Genomic DNA, 18,871 nt, shown 5'->3' with positions numbered 1-18,871 from the left:
CCTGCTGATTGATGTGCCGAGTGGTCAGCTTTCTTTTATTTACAGCTCAAGTCCTAACAGCATCGCCCGCCCCCATGTGCAGATGCTGTGTTCTGTGCTGCCACCCAGGCAGGGAAGGGGTTTGACCGGAGCAGCCAGACAGATGTGTTTATGTGATCATAAAATGAAGAGTGTGAAACTGTGACCAGTGTCAAACTTCACCACCTCACTCGTGATACAAGGGGTTACTGCCACCTTCAAGATACTAAAATTGACTATCCCTATTGTTACTATTGGTAACAATACAGTGATTTAAAAAAAAAAGGGGTTACATTAATTTTATCTCATCTTTAAAACGTGTTGCATTATTTAAATTGGTAGCAGCCAGATCATTTTGGTCAACTCAATGCTTCTATGCAAATGATAGCGCACGCTGTCTGTATATTGCATGTCTGCTTGCAAATTCTGTACACAGATAATTCACATAAACACTTTTTTTTTGTGTGTGTGTGTGCTGACAGTTTATTGAAAGAAATGCATAATACTTTTACAAAACTTCACAATGATCAACTAGCATACCTGTCTCAGTATGCTTCTTTCACAATCAGTAAATACATTTATTACACCCCCCCCCCCCCATTTACATGGGCCAAACTGGCTGAGGTATCACCCTTCAACACAGCCTGCTCCTAAACATATATAAGAATATATAACATATAGAAACAGGATTACTTCTTATTCCCTCAGTATGGCTTGGGGCAGAAGGACAGGGCTGCTTGGCTTGGTCCCAAAGGGGGAGGGGGTATCTTCTTAATTTCAGGACCTTTGGCGCGCAATAGTGTTCCCACGCTCACAACCCTCTATAGCCATATAGTTAAGAGGCTGCGCTACAGTATGCAGCGACTCGCTATTGTAGGAACCACTGCCTTATAACCAGCCCTGCACCAGAAAGAGCTGCATTGTAATGAAGGCACATGTATAAAAACTGGTTCCTTTTCCTACCCAAATGGGAATTATAAAAACTTTTTTGCTATCACCAGCCACGCAGTCCTCTGTAAATACAGACCTCACAGCAGGTGTAGGACTCGATCACTGATACTCCCTTCCACCGCGGTGCCATCTGATGAACCACCACGTCTTAAAAGCCAAGCAGCCCAGAACTCGTGCCTACATATTGCACGCAGGCAGCCCAGCTGTCTGAGAATGCTTATTACCACGAGCCCTTTCTGATTGGGCAGTGGTGCTTAGATAGCTCAGTCATCTCTACTGTGCATTTCAGTGCGGTAGAATGCTGATCTGAGCTCGCGCGTGTCTAGAGTACCACTGAAGCTATTTTAGCAGGGCTGTGAATGATCATCCCAAGTCATAACCACAGATAAATCAGCTTGCCCTTTGTTAACTTAATAAGACTGTTTGCGGCTACGGCATCAGACTTCAGAACACTGCATTGTGGTTGATGCTGTTTGAGAATGTGCTTGTTTACTGTCCTGGATACACTGTCTGTCTGTCACACTCCACCACACTTCTCCAGCTACAGAGAAACAGACTCCTTCAGATTCCTTCACAGTAAGTCTCCCTACTCTTTATAATTCAGTTCATAGAAGCAGGTTTGGCCTTTGGAATTACAGTCCCCCACTCAAATTCTTTACGCCCCTGGTTCTCTCACAAGCCAAAAGCCTATGAGATAAACAGTTTAAAAACAAACAAACAAAAAAAAAAAAAGATCTATCTATCTATCTATCTATCTATCTATCTATCTATCTATATCTATAAAAATCACTGTTTTAAAAACTTTCAAATCATAAACATGAAACTGGCCTGGCAATCTCAAAGGAAAGCCCTTCTTCACTGCTTGCCCTCCGCTCCTCTCCCCCAGGCAGTGACTCGTAATGTTTTAGCTGCTGCATGTACATCTTTGTCTGTGTTTTACCATAATCAGGCTTAACTTTTGGGAGTAATAGTGGTGTGTCCATCTTCAATAAATGCACGTTCCTCTCATGAACGTAACTAAGGACAACCAAACTAAACTCTGCTGAACTTGTTTGGAGCCTGAAAATGAATGAAAAAAAAAAGGATGCATTGTGTTTTAAATCTGCAAATGGCACTGAATCTGTACAAACAATAATGCAGGTCTCAGGCACAGGGCAGTCACAAATGCTATAAAACATTGTTCACATACAAATTATGACTTTTTTATATGTATAAATAAAATCATCATTACATAGGACGATACAAATGTACCCAAAAAACTGGACAACCCCCCCCACCCCCTTCAAAAAATAAAATATAACTCAACCCTTTTATAAAGCCTTTCCAGGTTTAAACCCGTTTGCTGCCAGGTTCTGTGTAATGTCTTTGGACGAGGGCAGGGCGGTCACGTCAGTCAAGAAGAGCAGCTCAGTCTGGGCCGGCTCACTGGGGGCGCTGTCTAGCAGGAGAGGCGTGAGGGGAGGGGAGTCTCTCGCTGGACACAGAGGCAGTGAGGGAGGACTGCAGGTGCATAGTCTTGTGGAACAGCTTGTTACTGATCAGCACAACCAGAGAGAAGAGACGCAGCTGAAAGTGGCTGAGGGGGAAACAGACAGACATGCACCATTACTTTTAAACCTACATGCAATCTTATAATACAAGCATATTATCAAATATGTAACATCCATACATGTATAAATCTAAACCCACCACCTAACCCTCACCTTCAGTGATAATTATTATAATTATTACAAATGTTACAGCACTGTTTAACAGTCACTGGAGTAAGCTGACAGCAATATATATCATTGGTCTAAATTCATTTAGAAACAGACCCACATTCTAAGGCAGTAATTTCATTGTGCTTTATCTGTCTGGTAGGACCTCTCCAGCTCTGACACACACAGCATTAAATGTTTCCATTCTGTGAAAGCTGGACATTTCTCTCCTTTCCAATATTTAAGGAAACACTTTGTTACTATCAAAGAACAACAGCTTAAGACAATATGAACACACCCACAAGATGCACACCCAAAATGCAGATATAAATCTTGTGGCTTACTCTATAAGTATCAGAACAGTATTCATGAATGCGTTGCCATACTGCATTAATTTGTGGCAAGACAATGTAAATGTGCTGTAGCAGCAGCAATGCAGACTCTATGCAGCCAGGTTTACAGAGCAACAATGAGAAACATGAAGAGCGCATCCTGCATCAACACAGACCTCGGGTCAGTTAGAATTATAATGACAGCAGCACTGTTTGCTCAGATTGCAATTACAATTAGTTACAGTAATTCCAATTATAAATTACAATTAAACATTAAACTTTACACATGCACGTTTACTCCGTGAATTCTAAATAAGCGAGCAATAATCACAGGTACAAATACAGAAACATAACAAACGGGGTCACCAAACGTGGTTGAAAATGCAACAATGAAGATCGAATGAGAAATACCTGCGGAATTGAACTGTAATGAATCAGTGATATGGTGGAATTACAATTGCGCAGGTGTGGCACGGTTTAATTACAATGACACTGTAATTGCAATGAATTACGAATTGCACGATTACAAGTGATATATCCACATCAGAAGACGTTCCGTGAATTAGCTGCTGGACGTTCATCTATTACTCTGCTCCACGGAACTAGGCAGCCTTGTGCAGATCGGAAAAGTGGGGCTGACAGGCACAGAGGAATGAACAGGCCCTGCGGTACTCACTAGAGTTTAACAGGAGTCTTGGCCTCGTTCGCACTGATGATGAAGAGTGGGAATAGGATTGAGAACAGGCAGCCACTGGGGAGAGAGAGCACAGCTGGGTTTATTACTAAAACTAGAAGAAAAAAAAAAAAGAAATTTGTCCTTGCTGCGCGGTTATCTGAAGCAGAATAAACTGCATACAATGGCAACTATACATCTTTCAGAACTGCAACGAGGGATGCAACCTTGCTGTGCTTAATGACTACAATCAAACACCCTAATAAAACCCCTGATTCCTCGCCGACATACCTGATGATGTAGGAGGAGGGCAGAGCAGTCAGCAGAGCCATGGGCAGTCCGAAGCCAAAGTAATAGGGCCAGTTTCGCTCAATATTGGAGAGTCGCTGGTGCATCTCAACACCTGGGCAGCAGCAAGGGGAAAGCAAGATTGCATGGAGTATGCATTCCATTCACATTACAATAGAGAACACCATCCTGACCCCCCCCCCCCATCCACCCATGAACGTGTCACTGTAGGATGCATTCTTTTTTGTCCACACAGACTACTGTACAGAGGTCTCCTTATACAAAAAGGGCCCCCAAAAATCAATTACCGTATCCCCAGCCTCCACTGTGCGATATCTGGACAGTGTACAATTCCACTAGATTAACAGGAAGCACATACCATGGTTGAACCAGCGGTACTCAAAGCAGTAGAGGGAATAGAGAAGAGACATGTGGAGCAGGCTGATCATCTGACCAATGATATCGATGGGGAAAAGGCTGACGATCATGCCCTATAAGGAAAAAAACAACCACAAGGAGCACTGAGCTGTGAGTAATGCTACAGTCTCCTAGAGATCAACACACAACCAGTCCGTTAAGACACTTGCTACAATTCAAGGGGTGGAAATAAGACTCCCATTGCAGAGAGGTCCGATCCATTCCTGGTTTTACTGTGTTTAATCAAACACACGTGAGTTTGTTCCCTGTACACTGTGGATAATCTTGTAGTAAAACCTGGAATGGGTGAAAATGCCACACAAAAGTCTTATTTCCATCCCTGGCACTAGTCATTCAAGAGTTTCCACAAACGTGACTACAGTATCTCATGTGTTTTATTCTTCATTCATTGCAAGGTGAAGCTGCATCCTACGACAGGCTGCAGGCGCCACAGCAGCTCAGCAGGCACAGGTAAGCACAGTCTGTGACACAGCGGCCCCGAGCACTTACCTGAATGAGGAAGAGAGCTTGCAGCAGAAGGTTAAAGAGCATGTCAGCGATGATCTTACTGATGCTGGGGAAGGGCTGAGCCTTTCTCCCCGAAACCTCGAACACAAGGTCTGCAATGTCCTGGAACACAAAGAGAGAGGACAGGGTGCTCAGGGACCTCGTTCAGTTTCCTCAGCAACGTGCTGAAGCTCTCCCAGCCTCTTACCTTACCTGGAACCAAATGGCATTGACGATTTTACTGAGAACAAAGAGGGGCAAGACCCAGAGAGCGCTGAACACTGAGGTCAAGATGAACTCCAGCCAGGACCACACATTGCCGTGCAGAGAGGGGTCACCTGCAGAATCATGGGACAAACACGGCATAAACATTACAGTCAAACATGCATTGCATCTATACTGCTGGGATACATGGCGTCAACAAGGAAGCAGCGGGGATCCGAAAAATACATTGTTACACATCCCTATGTGTTGCTACAGCTGTTTAAATAACATGCCTGTCACTTCTCTTTTCATCGTTAACATCCTGACAACTTTTTACATTTAGAATTTTAAAAGCCGCTTCAAAGCTCTTCTCAAAATGCTCAGCGTTTCTAAAAGGTTTTTGACTTCTGCTTACCGATAATTCTAGCCGTGAGAGTCTGAAGCAGAGGGATAAACACGCGATAGAAGAGGAAGAGACTGAGCTGCAAGAGAAAAATAAAAACAACTCTTTTCACATCCATGGGCTGATCTAACGCAGAACACTACCATTTGTAGAGCCCCATTTAAATATGATACATTTAGAAAGTCAGTGGCCTTTTTTAGCCCAAGAAAATATCTGTATTGTAAAAACACTTGGCTGGCATTTATAAGGAAAGGCATGTTTGTACTTGCTGGCAGAAGCCTAGAACAATAGCTCAGAATGCCCTCATCCTTCAGGTATTCCTCTTTGACCCCAGGGACAAAACTTTTCCACTCAGCTCAAGTCTGTACTGTATATAAATATGACATTACCCAGAATACGCCTCCGTTCCATGCACAACACTGTAAGATTCGGCTTGCCAGCTTGGGTTCACTGCAACAGATACCAAAGACATTGCATCCTTAACTGAAGCAACCAAAACAATTACATCTCCACTTGTACAAACGAGGAATTTATAATTGCATATCATTACACTTTACTTGAAAACGGTAGACAAATCAGTCAGCCAAAGTGACACATGCAAAGCAGGGATGGAAATAAGACTCTAATTGCAGGGCAGTTTCACACATTCCAGGTTTTAATACAGCCTTGATTAGCCGCAATGTGTACAGGTAACAAACTCAGGTGTGTCTTACTAAACTCACAGTAAAACTAGGAATGGATCAAACTGCTACACAATGGGAGTCTTATTGCCAACCACAGGTGTTATATCTCCACAGGTACTTGAAAGAAAAAAACGAGCAAGGAATTCATAATCACATGTGCTTCCACCTTACTTTAAATGTTAATCAGTCACATGGCCGAAGGGACACGTGCAAAGTGTTATTTCGTATTGTCCTGTGATCCAGACGACCAAGTGCAGGGTAGCAGATCCTGACTCTTATTAGAGAAGACATTTCAAGTTTTAGGCAAGCTGTGGGCCCTCCAGGCTGAGAGGACACAGTGCTGACGCCAGGCCTGGGTACAGCCTCACCCACCTCTCCTGTTTGCGGTCCTCGCTCTGTGCCCGCCGCTGTGCCAGAGCCCCGCTCGCCCTCCTTCGCTTCTGTTCTTCCCGTTTCTGCTGAATCCGAGCATCTAGCTTGGAGATGGTTCTGATCCCTAAAATCGAGTCCTTTATACCCTGGAGAACGAGATAGAGGAGAGAGAAAGATCCTGTTAGTGCTGACAGACACAATAAAGTTACAGTCGCCGATCCAAAATAACAAATTCAATGTTACTCAGTATCTATTGATATAAAAAAATGCTAAGACTGAACTGCAGGGGTAGATGGTTCCTCTGTTTAAATGGATACTTTATACTACCTATTCAATTTCATACCTGTTTAATATGCAATCAAGTGTGCTCTGCATGAGTCTATTGTTGCTTCTTCTCCATGCTTACCAACTCTTTCAGCAAAAACTGTTTCTGAAAAGAATCACGGACTGTGGGGGAAGTGTGTTAGTGTTGCGCGGGCTTCTGCACTTACAGGCTTCAGTGCACAGCGCAACACTAGAAGTGTCTCTTTAAAGCACAGTGCATTGAATAGTGGAGCTTTGATCCTCACATTTTAACCCGTCACTGAGATGGAAATAAGACTCCTATTGCACAGCATTTCACCCACTCCAGGTTTTGCTACGAACTTGATAAGCCACAGTGTATAGGTAACAAGTTCAGGTGTGTCTATAAAGATAGTAAAACTGAGAATGGCTCTAACTGCTATGCAACGGGAGTCTTATTGCCACCCCTGCATTACTTTAAATGCTTCCAGAACCACACTCCACCGGTACTGACCGTCGCCACATCATGGAGGAAGGTTCTGACACTGTCTGCCATTTCCAGCACAGCCCCGAAGTCATCAGCAACAGAATGAAGGGGAGCAGAGGGTACAGGAGTCTCTCATGTCGGCTGGGAGCAAGCCACAGGACCTGGGGCAGACAGAGAGGGCACAAACAGTTTAGGGCACCTGCTAGTCCATACGTCATAAAGAGAAAAATATGCTAGTGCAACAACTGTTCGCCCTGACTTTATTTTCCTTACTTTTGAAGCCAGTCTAGTCTGCCTGCCACCACACTGTAGACTCACTCCCTGTGTAGCATTTACAGGTAGCTGTGTAGGTCAGCGAATGAGGTTTGTAGCTGTGAGAGCAAGCATTTAAATGAGCAGAGTGGAGGTTTATGGGGTGAAAAAACGGCAGAGAAAAATATCCAAAAGGGGCACTGCGTGAAAGTGGTGGCATGGTGCTTTGTACATATTAAAAGCGCTTCACATAGTATAATTATGATCCTGCTTGAGGCTCCCTATAGCACAGGGCATCAAGGGGAGTTCCATGTTTTAGGTAGGGCCCTAATACAGGTTGCACAGGGGACGAATCTAACGTGTGTGGAAAGTGGAAAGCTAATCTACAAGAGGATAACTTGCAGGGCAGTTGTTATGTGAATGAAAGGTTGGATTATTAAAATCTACCATTACCCCTTGACGTGCTTGTGACAAACCAAAACTACAACTAACAAAACATGACATTACACCAACTTGTAACTTTTCAACAGTTATACAATTTAACTAGTCTAGGGTTATACATTGTCTACAATATAGGTTTATTAAAGCAACAATTGTAGCCCAATGTTTCTTGTGCTGATTTAAGATATAGTTCTTAACTACACAGTATTAAGAGACTCTAGGCTACATAAATTGATATTTCTCCCCAGTTAGTACAATCAAATGTTTAATAGCGAAATATATGCTGAAAATAAAAAGCACGACGTCAGCCACTTAATTGTGTGCCTCAAAAATGGGGAATGAAGGGTTTGCAACACCCTACACTGTAAGATGACAGTGAGCGTAAAGTGTGTTATTATATTTGCGTCGATACTGTATGCGAGTGTGTTGGGGGTAAGGTTATAGGGCAAAAAAAAAAAAAAGTAGCTTTATTGTTGAGAGAAAAAAAAAAACAAAACGTACGACTACAATACAAACTCGTAAAACCGAAATAGAAAGTATTGTTGCACAGTCAGGTGTGACACCGTACAGACTCAGCAATTGCAAAACATACCAAATTACAACACAGTACACCACTAGCCCTAGACCGTGGGGTTATGCATGTACCAGTAGCTAAGAGGTTGAAGACAATCTGTTCACCCAGTCGGATTCAACAACACGTCCTGCACATCATCATCATCATAAAAGCTTTCCACTCCATTTACCCCCGGTGCAAAAGCCCCATTCAATCCCGATTACCCCTATAACTCGCCCTAGTTCCCCAAATCAGTGCACCCCTCATCTGCTTTCTGTCTCTGTCTAGATCCACCTCAGTGCGGGACGCATGATCAGCTGTCCATCGCAGTGGTAAACACCACCCCCGCCTCTCCTCAGCTTTCTGATTCTGTGAAAAACACAAGACCCGAAAGATCAAATGAAATACGAAAGCGTGTGGTTGTCGCCCCCTCCTTACCTCGTGTAACCCCGTCTCTGTGCCCCCTTGTCTTTGTCTCCTTTATCTCTTATTTTTCGCTCCTTTCTTCTCGCACTTAAACTTGACCAGCCCTTACCAGCTCCCAGGCCCGCTACAAAACCGTAGTGCGCATGCCCCGCTCCTGCCAGCGAGGGTTTTTGGGACGTGTAGTTCTATGCAGCTTTAAGAACGTGAAACGCAGAGCCGCTCTGGACTACAAGTCCCGTCAAACACAGAGCCGCTCAGCCTAGGATACTCGTTGCACGATTGTGTCTGGGAAATGTATTAAAAAGACTATTTTTTTTTTTTTTTTTTGTTTTGTTTTTTACTGGAAGATGCTGCATCACTGTGTATGCGTGTTTTAAATGCTATTATTTTTTTATTTGGTCAAATTGTTTCAAATAACAATATAAAAATAATAAATAGTATTACATATGTATTGTTAGGAGTACAATGTGAAAAAAATGATCAGCCTGTCAGTCGGACCCTTCCTTAGCATCTAATTTCAGAAGTGTTTTGAAGCTGTTACTTTTAGGTTTGGTTAACAAGTGTTCACCTCAGTCAGTGAGGTAGCCTGTTTCTAAACTAACTAAGAAAACAAAATATGAGAGAAGCCTAATTAGAAATATTAAGGAGGGGGACAAATAGTGAGATAAAAGGTATAAACAGACAATGGGGTGGCTAGCTTTTTTTTCTAGCAACCTTGAATGCTCCCCGCCTCAGAATTGCTATGATAATACTGAACCACACGCAGACTCACACTCTCCTCAATGAAAATGAAAAAGATTCAGACACTATCTTCAATCAGTCATCTTTATTGCAACAACAACAACGAAAATAGACGTTTTTGAAGTTCCATTATCAGTCAGTAATGAACGCTGCTTTTTTAATTAAGAGCTGGACATCAGACAGACTAAGGGGACCCATGAACTCATTCTCAGGGAATGCAGCTGTGCCACCAAGTCCCAAAACATGCCCTGTAGCCAACCCACTCTCTTGTAGTAACAGGGATGGAAATAAGACTCCTATTGCACAACAGTTTCACCCAGTCCAGGTTTTACTAGGAGTAGAGTTACCATAGGACTCCATATAGTGTACACTAGGACAGTCTGGGATAGTTCAGAATTTTCAACTCACACCCCAATGCATTCTGGTAAGTGCAGTCCTGCTCACAACCCAATGCATTCTGGTAAGTGCAGTCCTGCTCATACCCCAGTGCATTCTGGTAAGTGCAGACCTGCTCACCCCAATGCATTCTGGTAAGTGCAGGCCTTCTCACACCCCAATGCATTCTGGTAAGTGTAGTCCTGCTCACACCCCAATGCATTTTGGTAAGTGCAGTCCTGCTCACACCCCAATGCATTCTGGTAAGTGCAGTCCTGCTGTGAATGGTACCTGAAGCAGGTAAAGCATACTAGAATCCATTGTGATGTGAGTTATACAAAAAAAAAGGTGTACTTGAAAGCATAAAATCCAAAATGTCCGGGAGTGCAGAAGAAAAAGAACAAAAGCGTTTTTCACTTGCTGCTTGAGCCCACGTACTAAAAACATAAAAGAGAGACAGACCTCCCCTTTTAAACTCTTTCAATTCTACAATGAACAGGGGAGTAGAGAAAACAAATGTATGGTAGACACATTGGATTTTAAAATGCAAGCAAGCACGCCTTTACCTGCAGCTGTGTAGTGAAAGGCCACATAGTCTATCTTGTTAAAGGCAGTTTAGTAAATTAAGAAATCTTCACTAGCTATTGCAGACTTTTTTTTAAGCTACTTTTTTGCATTACTAAACTTTCATCCTGTAATGCTGTATATGTTATAAAGCTTGCACTTTTGTGATTGCAAATGATTGAAAATTATATATATATTATATATATTTAAAGCGTGGCTTAGATTGGGGTATCAAGCCTTCTAAACAATATTTAACTTTTACATTCAACAATTAAAAGCAGACAAACTTAAAAAGAAAACAATACAATTTAAAAAAAGGTCCATTATTATGCATGAAAATAATTGTAATTTGTAACTGTTTTTCATCATTCAACCAGCACATTATTTTTTCATTTACCTTCCAATAACCTTCCATAATCAGTGCACGCTGCACTCTTATCTTTGAAACAGGACCGTGCAACTGTATCGCTTTGGATTGCAGGTATCAGAGTATTGTAGTGTCAGCCACCAGGCCGACTCTTCCAGCAATGCAGGGCGATCTAAATGCTGGTTCAACTAAGTACTGCTATTGGTTCAATCATTATAATAGGGCACCCTGGAGCTTTACATATGACATTTTGCATATTTTTACAGACACGCATGCTTTTTTAAAAAAATTTTTATAACTGAAGCCTTGAATAATCTATCCAGTGGCAATGTTTAGATCAATTAAAGAGATTTGTGAAGTTAACTAAAAGGGCGCTTTCTTAGGAGGGGGGCATTCTATGCACAGTTCAACTGCACAACGATGAGGGGAGCAGTGAAAACGGTACAGCAGCTAACGCACGGCAGGGTAAATGAGTTTTAAAACCTTGGAGGCGGCAGCTTTATTGTGGTCGTCCTGCTGGGGGTTACATATTACATACAATAAAGCAGGAGTCTGATCTGCAGCAGATGCCAGTCTTACTTGGAAAAGGAATTCTAGGAGTTACCCACGGCACGTTGATCTGCGGCCGTAGAGATGGCATTCAAAACCACCCGGGTGCCTGGCAGCACCCCGTGCACTACAGCGGCAGAACGGCCATTTCGATAGAACGAACACAGCAAAACCAAACCCAAGCAGAACGAGAGCAGGCGTGCTGCGGAGCGCCGTCAGACCGAGATGGAGCCCTCTCTGAAGTTGGTTTTTCCGATCAGGACGTTAAGCAGAGTGGCCCGGCCCTGTCGGCTCTGTTCCCGAGCGCTCTGAAGGATCTCGTCCAGCTTCTCTCCGTCCTCGCGGCTGATCAGGTAGCCCTTCCCTCCGTAGCCGTCCGCTACGACGTGGTAATCTAAAAGCACAAGCCGAAGGACTATTATACCCTGCCAGTAATCTCTGCGTACAATACAGACCACAGCAGGGAGGGAGACTTTCTATTAAGAGAACGACAATATGAATTAGAAATGCTGTAGCCAATTGTTTATATGGTGAGTTTCCAGTTTATTAATTGCTTTTCTTCTTCATTAAGTATGTCTAGTGACTGATGAGCATCCTGTTGGATCCTGATTCTCCTTGGATACGGAGCTGGAGCTGTTTTTAATTTCCATACTCTCTCTCTCTGTATGTATATATATATAGGATATATAAATGGCAAGGGAAAGCTTCTTCAGAAATTGTAAACAGAACAGACATAAAAAAGAAACGAGTGCGTGCCTTTGTGTCTTTGCATGCACACACACACACGCACATGCACACACGCTGGTATTCTGACCTGTGAATGCCAGCCCACAGGCCACATTGCTGCCCAGCATGGGGACCTGCTCTCTTGAGATCTGGCTCCAGCAGGCATCATTACCCACCAGGGCAATCACTGGCGTCTGTGAAGTGCAATGGAGAAAATAAATTAAGAGGCCTTTCAATACAGCCGTAAACAAAAAAAAACAACAACATGTACACTCAGAACTAATGTTGCGGATCTGAGACACTTCACTCCTTAGAAAGCAGGCAGACCTGTACCTTGTGGCGTGTAAAGGTGTCAAATTCAGCCACGCTGTATCCAAGAGACCCATCGCCATAAATAATCCACACCTGAAAGACACAAACTAGTTGATGCATTTGTAAAGTACACCTATGTGAAGATCGGCTTTCTAACTGACTGGCCACTCACAAACTGTTCACAAGGACTGTCCCAGTCACTTACACTTGGCCTGAAAAGTCCTATATTGAGGTCCCTCTGGCGAATGAAAGGAAGGCTTCTATTTTACACACCTGGTGGAACTCTGCTGCACTGCTTCAGGTAAAGTATGGGTTCCTTTCAGAAAAATCTGAATAGGGCTTCGGTGAAAAGTTATGGTGGTCTAGACTGGTCCTGGAGAGCCTGCAGGTTTGCTGAGTATCTTTAAATACTCAATGACTGAAGTGCTGAAAATTGGTAGTGCTGACCAATTAAGAAAATAACTGGTTAAAGTAACTGAGAACAGGTGGAACGAAAACCAGAAGACCCTGTGGCTCTCCAGGTCCAGGGTCGGACAGCAGTCCATATCAAAACCAGAACTGAAAAAAGCTCCCAATCACAATCTAAATCAAATTTCACTCAGAATGAGACACTGTACCTCTGACTCTGGTCTGCAGAGTTTCGCTCCCAATGCAAATCCCCCGCCGACTCCAAGGGTCCCGAACGCACCTGCCACAAAGAGTGTAAACAGACAAGAAGGATTCATATATTAGAAACTGAAGAGAAGTGAGGGACACTGCCGCTGAAGCAGGCAAGTAAAGGTTCCTCGCTGGGAACGCTACAGAGGGGCTGGCGCGGTGGAGCGCTGTTACCTGGGTCCAGCCAGCGTAGCGGACCCCGTGGTTTCAAGATGTAGGCAGCGCTGCCCACAAAGTCGCCGCCGTCCGCCACAATGATGCTGTCCTCGGACATGATCTCCTCCACGCAGTGAAGAACGCGAAGGGGGTTCAGGTGTCTCTCTGTCTTCTCAGCAGCCTTCGCTCTGCGGGGCATTTGGGAAAGTTAAAACAACAGGCTGTGAAAAACAAGGCTTGTGCTGCACGCGAAGGTGCAGAGTCAGTCTGAGGAGGGTGAGGGGGGAGTTCAATGTTAAGGGATAAAAGAAAAAAACACTATTTAAAAACAGATTGAAAATGTGGTCCTGGGAACCCCACAGATCAGCAGGGTTTCTCGTGGTGAACAGAACCGTACGCGTTTGCCTTCTCCTTGGCTTTGTCCCCTTCTTTGAGGCTCTCGGGCCAGTCCTGGGGACAGCGATACCCCTTCAGTCCCTCAGAGAGGCACAACAGGAAGGAGCCAGCATCACCTGGCAGGAGAACAAGGAAGGTGGAGAAATGCAGTGCTGTTTGTCTCAATCACAGAGATCTTTAAAGATTAATGTGCAATGCGAGTCTAGTAAAACTAATGCAAAACCATCAAAATCATCTATGGCAGATTTTGTGTTTCATTTTCTGTCCGTACCCTGAACGGCGATGGTGGGTTTCCAGAACATGTCGGAGTTCTTCATGAGCTGGGAGCGATCCCGGTTCACAGCGATCACCTTGCTGCGACGGCTCAGAACCTGGCCGTATCCCAGTCGGAAATCACACACCGTACCTGAGCCAAGACAAAACACCCCGATCAATACACACAGACAGCATTAACTAACAATCAACGCTGTCAATATCCCAAAACTAAACTAGCAAGCAATTAGCATCCAGCATTACAGCCAGCTATCTGTGCCCATATGCATAGTTACAGATCCACTTCTACTAAATTGTCAGGGCAATGGATTTGCTCAGTGCCACAGAGCACAACGGCCCAGAGCCCCACCTGCCAGGATGACCAGATCGGCCTCCTTCAGCGCTTCTCTCCGGTTCTGTCGGATGTGAAGTGCGCTCTCCCTACCCAACATTCCCCGGGCCATCCCTCCGAGGAAACAGGGGATCCCCAGAGACTCTAGTGCCGCCCTGTGACAGAACAGAGACAGCAGAGATGGAAATAAGACTCAGATTGCCATGCTGCTGTATTACAATGAGTGAAGAATAAAAACAGGCGTGACAGAAACATATGCCATGCTGTAGTGGTATTTCTGGAAACTCTTGAATGACTAGTACCAAAGCAAGCAAACTCAGGGGTGGAAATAAAACTCCTTTTCCATGGAAGTTTGATTAGCCCCAGTGTACAGGTAACAGGTTCATGCATGTCGTATTCAACTCCTAGTAAAACAAGGAAGTGACGTGTTTTGAGGCATGTGTGTGAGGTGTGTCAAGGGTGTTAGCCTTGCTTCTGATTGGTCAGTTTCATTCCAATGGCACAACGAAAAAAAAGAAACAGAAACAGGTTCTGCTGTTGTGGATACTCCCATTTGACTGCAGTGACTTCTAAATGATTATCTCGATTCGCTCACGTCCAGTGTGGATGCGGCTTCAGAAACCTACCTTCCATGTAAGGTTTGCACCCCTCAGAGCGAGAAGTTTGCTGCGGTTTGCGGGAATGTAGCGGCCCCTGCGTGCTCACCTGGTTTTGTCCACTGGCGTCGGGGGCAGGGTGGCCTGGCTGCCCAGCAGGATGACCGGCTTCTTTGCCCTGCTGACCAGCTCCACACACTGCTGGACCTGAAGAAAACAGGGGATCCATCGGCAGCCCAATAAACAGTAAAAACTAGTCGCAGTTTAGAGTAAAACACCCAACAGCAACCTGAATTTGCTTCAATTGAGGTTGGAGTGAAATTCTTAATATTAGCCTGTGATACAATAAATACACATGCGCTACATACACCACGCCCATGCTTGTAGCCTAGTGGGGGCTGTCCCGTTTGGAGTGCGCACACCTCAAGGTGTTCATGCTTACCTGCTGCTGGGTGGCTAGAGGAATCTGCACAGGGAGAGGTGACAGCTCCCTTGTCTCCCAGGCTCCTGCAAAAATGTTGCGTAAATGATTCTGAAGGTACCTGCAGAGGAAAGCACAGATTACCCACGATCAGCTGTTTACTCTTCCCATACTGCCTGTCTCCTAGTCTGCAGCATTGACCATTCAGCCACCCTGCCTCTCCGTCCCTCTACCTTCCGGTTCTGCACAAGACCAGGGATCTTTGACAGGAGGGCAGCAAGTAAAATAAGCTCACCAGTTTATAACTTTCCCCATCAGTCCCTTGGGAGCAGTTTTGGGGGCCACCTCTTTCTCCACTATGTGGTATGGATACAGTGTGTCGATAGGGAACTCCACGAACACAGGGCCTTCAAGAGCCAAGGGGATAGAAGCAATAATGAGTAACTATAGGGCGTGGAAATTCCTGACCAAACACAAACAGCTCAATAAAATGTATTGCAAGAGCACAAGAGCCATTGCTGGGCTATAAAGTGTTAATGACAATATATGGAGTGACACAGAAGTGGGTGGGGTACCTGGGGTCCCGGACTGTGCAGCCGCTAGGGCTTTCCGCAGCACGGGGACGATCTCTCGTACCGTTCTCACCGAGGCGCAGAACTTGCACAGCGGTCTGAACAGAGATAGCTGGTCGATGTCCTGAAGTGCACCCCGACCCTAAACACACAAACACACAGGCTTGAAAACCTCACTGGCTCTAAAAACCTGCTGTGGAAAACGCCTGCTTTAAAAAACTCATGGTATCCGGCAGACGCTACAGACTGAAGAACTTCGCACCTGAAGCAAGGTAGCTGCAGCGCCCCCTATCAGCAGCAGGGGGGACTCCGCCATCTGTGCGTTCTTGACAGCCGTGACGGTGTTGGTTAGACCGGGTCCTGCTGTCACCGCGGCAACCCCAACTGTACCTGGAGTGGACAAGAGAAACTCATTACTAAGCCTTTCCTCACAGCGCGATCCACAGTGATTACAGCACTAGTCTGTTTGAACTACACAGTGCCCTGCTACTCCCTCCTACCTGACAGCCTGGCGACAGCGTCGGCAGCAAAGACGGCTGTGGCCTCGTGGCGCGTGTCCACGATGCGGATCCCCAGCTTCTCACAGGCCACCAGGATGGGCGAGATGTGACCCCCGACCAGCGTGAAGACATACTTGACCCCGTGAGCGAGCAGCACTTCTGCCACAGCCTCCCCGCCGTGCCGAGGGCTCTTTGACTCCGCCTAAGACACACGCAGATTACCGGCAATGTCTTACCAATGTTTTGACACTGTTTTGAGAACTGATCATACTGTAGGTCAGTAATCATTCAATTTGTGGTTTCATCCTCCTGTACAGGGCTGGGGTCAGTTCCCGTTTTCCAATTCCAATCCCTTTCCAATTCCTTTTTAGAACCAACTCCCAATTCCAATTCCCTTCTAATCAATTCCAACACAGCATTGGTCAAAGCTGCAATATTCTGTTAAAAGGAGATTCTCACAGTGGCAACAAATGACTTCAATTAAAGTCACTGTTAGTCAATCCAATTGGCTTCAAATGAAAGCAGATGAACAAATCACAACAATTATGTCACTAAACTCTCAATTTCAATTCATTCGAAGGAATTGGAATTGGGAACTGATTTTAAAACGGAATTGGAATTAATAATCAAATACTGATCCTAACCCTGCTCTCCTGAATACAGTTTCTCACATATTTCTCAAACAGCGGCACACCAAAAGATTCACGGTTAGCATTCTGCCTAGCACTTGGACTATGGGATGGATCTGCATCTAAGCTAGCATTTCAAGATGAGTGTTGTGAAACCAGCACAGAGATCACAGTTTACGTGCGGTTTTTTGCAATCTAAACTATGAGCCTAATTAGGAAGGGCTCTGGGCTGAAGCTGTTCAGCATCGTGGGCTCAATGGTGCTTGCATTCTGTGCGGTCCTCCATGTACTGCACTGATAGAGAGCTCCCCAGCGTCAAACGATGGCTGATAACGATGGGCTGCGCATCAACCAAGTTAAACAGATTTGTAAAAACACTGGTTTCCTGGAAGTATACAAGCCCCTTATTGAGATGAAATCTGTTAAGGCCGTTTTCTTTAGCACAAACCACTGTTGGTTGCGAAGGGCATTCTTCAGGCGCAATGTACTGTCCGTCTGCCCATGCGTCACAGTTACGACGAGAACCGCTTGAGCAATTGCATTGAAATCAGCTAAGCACCACTGGGGAATGTAAACAAACTGGACAGTCATCGCAGTCTCTTCTCACGAAAGGCTAAAATTAAAATAAGCATTTAGAAAGAATCTGACATCAGTTAATTCCATTTTGTTTCAAACTAAATCAGACCGTGAGTTGCTACGGCATTTTTTTTTAAAAAAAAACGTAAACGTCGAGGCGTACTGTAGTGATTGTAAGCGGAGTCTTACCTTGTGAAAGGTCTGGTAGATCAAGCCAAGTTTGTAAGCTGCGAAGAGAAGGACTCCGCCGAGAACCGCGGAAACGGTCATAAAAGTGCAGCAGCACTCCATGGCAACACGACAATACCCGGGGATTAAAGTAATACAGCAACCGCAAACTAATTAAAAACAAAAACCCAAAATAAACCCGTTTCGATGCATGCAAGAACTGCGTCAGTGGGTGCACGTTAACCGCCAGACACAAATTATAACGCGAAGCGGTCCTGTTGCGAGAGCGATTCTGCAGCCCGGTCCGCGGCGCGCTTCACTGTCGAAGTTCAACCCGCTCGCTGTCTAATCATTTCGACGCGGTTTCGCTTTGACAGCTGCGGCAGTCATTTCGCATTGTGTAAACATTACCCCCCCTGCCACCCCGTGGGGGGAAAAAAAACAAGTCTAAACTTATTATTTTTCTTTAAAAGAATAAACAACAAAATAACAAGTGTCAGTAATAACACCCTTGACCGACTTGTGCTCTTATTTTATTGTCTGCCCGGCTTATGAAAGTTGCGTTATTTTCGTAACTGCCTCTAGCGCAACTGCTTCTAGGGCAAGTGAAGTTCGTACCTAGGTTTTGTGAATCAAAACCGCAGCGGAGTCGGATTTGATTGAAGTGGCGCTGGGCGAATGGGGTGTAGTTTGGCCGCTCATCAGTCCAACCAGAACGTCAGGAAGGCGGGTGCTCTGATTTGACCCTTTTCCTGGTTCCTCCTTCGGTTTGAAGCAGAAATACACCGTCACGTGTGAGGGTAGTAGCGGTGGTCATGTGGTCGATCCTACTCGATTCTGAGATATATCATATAGTGGCACTTATAGTTCAAATCTCTCTGCTGTAAGACGACAAAATAAAAGTTTGTTCATTGAAAACTTGAGTTGTTCTTGTCTGGTGGTAAGAATGAACCCATGGGAAAAAATATATTAGGGG

General features: G+C 44.8%; 2 protein-coding genes across 2 annotated transcripts; both read right to left on the bottom strand.

The window, feature by feature from the left end:
- Window positions 1-1,909: 1,909 nt before the first annotated feature.
- Window positions 1,910-9,129, bottom strand: ei24 (EI24 autophagy associated transmembrane protein). The gene is made up of 11 exons (XM_041242492.1): window positions 8,999-9,129; window positions 7,342-7,475; window positions 6,546-6,691; window positions 5,880-5,940; window positions 5,503-5,569; window positions 5,097-5,221; window positions 4,887-5,006; window positions 4,339-4,450; window positions 3,963-4,074; window positions 3,675-3,749; window positions 1,910-2,545 (listed from the first exon to the last, which is right to left on the bottom strand). The coding sequence occupies exons 2-11, from the start codon at window positions 7,381-7,383 to the stop codon at window positions 2,392-2,394; spliced, it is 1,014 nt and encodes a 337-aa protein (XP_041098426.1). The 5' UTR covers window positions 7,384-7,475; window positions 8,999-9,129; the 3' UTR covers window positions 1,910-2,391.
- Window positions 9,130-11,322: 2,193 nt separating this feature from the next.
- On the bottom strand, window positions 11,323-18,459 carry ilvbl (ilvB (bacterial acetolactate synthase)-like). Its single transcript, XM_041242491.1, has 15 exons — window positions 17,917-18,459; window positions 16,523-16,724; window positions 16,285-16,412; window positions 16,026-16,164; window positions 15,746-15,857; window positions 15,472-15,571; window positions 15,139-15,236; window positions 14,452-14,588; window positions 14,101-14,235; window positions 13,831-13,945; window positions 13,452-13,621; window positions 13,238-13,308; window positions 12,642-12,713; window positions 12,397-12,502; window positions 11,323-11,976 (listed from the first exon to the last, which is right to left on the bottom strand). The coding sequence occupies exons 1-15, from the start codon at window positions 18,016-18,018 to the stop codon at window positions 11,798-11,800; spliced, it is 1,866 nt and encodes a 621-aa protein (XP_041098425.1). The 5' UTR covers window positions 18,019-18,459; the 3' UTR covers window positions 11,323-11,797.
- Window positions 18,460-18,871: the final 412 nt, after the last annotated feature.

This window comes from Polyodon spathula, unplaced genomic scaffold (assembly GCF_017654505.1).
Source record: "Polyodon spathula isolate WHYD16114869_AA unplaced genomic scaffold, ASM1765450v1 scaffolds_1299, whole genome shotgun sequence".
NCBI lineage: Eukaryota > Metazoa > Chordata > Actinopteri > Acipenseriformes > Polyodontidae > Polyodon > Polyodon spathula.
Note: the sequence above shows the minus strand (reverse complement) of the source record. Positions and strands in the feature narration are given on the sequence as shown.

Coding starts and splice junctions, on each gene's coding strand:
- ilvbl (XM_041242491.1), bottom strand. CDS start 18,018: ATGGAGTGCTGCTGCACTTTTATGACCGTTTCCGCGGTTCTCGGCGGA. Junction 13,622..13,830: donor GCCAAGGAGAAGGCAAACGC/GTACGGTTCTGT, acceptor AATGCCCCGCAG/AGCGAAGGCTGCTGAGAAGA. Junction 11,977..12,396: donor CTGTGGGCTGGCATTCACAG/GTCAGAATACCA, acceptor TTGTGCTTTTAG/ATTACCACGTCGTAGCGGAC.
- ei24 (XM_041242492.1), bottom strand. CDS start 7,383: ATGGCAGACAGTGTCAGAACCTTCCTCCATGATGTGGCGACG. Junction 5,222..5,502: donor TCTCACGGCTAGAATTATCG/GTAAGCAGAAGT, acceptor ATGATTCTGCAG/GTGACCCCTCTCTGCACGGC. Junction 4,451..4,886: donor AAGCTCTCTTCCTCATTCAG/GTAAGTGCTCGG, acceptor TTTTCCTTATAG/GGCATGATCGTCAGCCTTTT.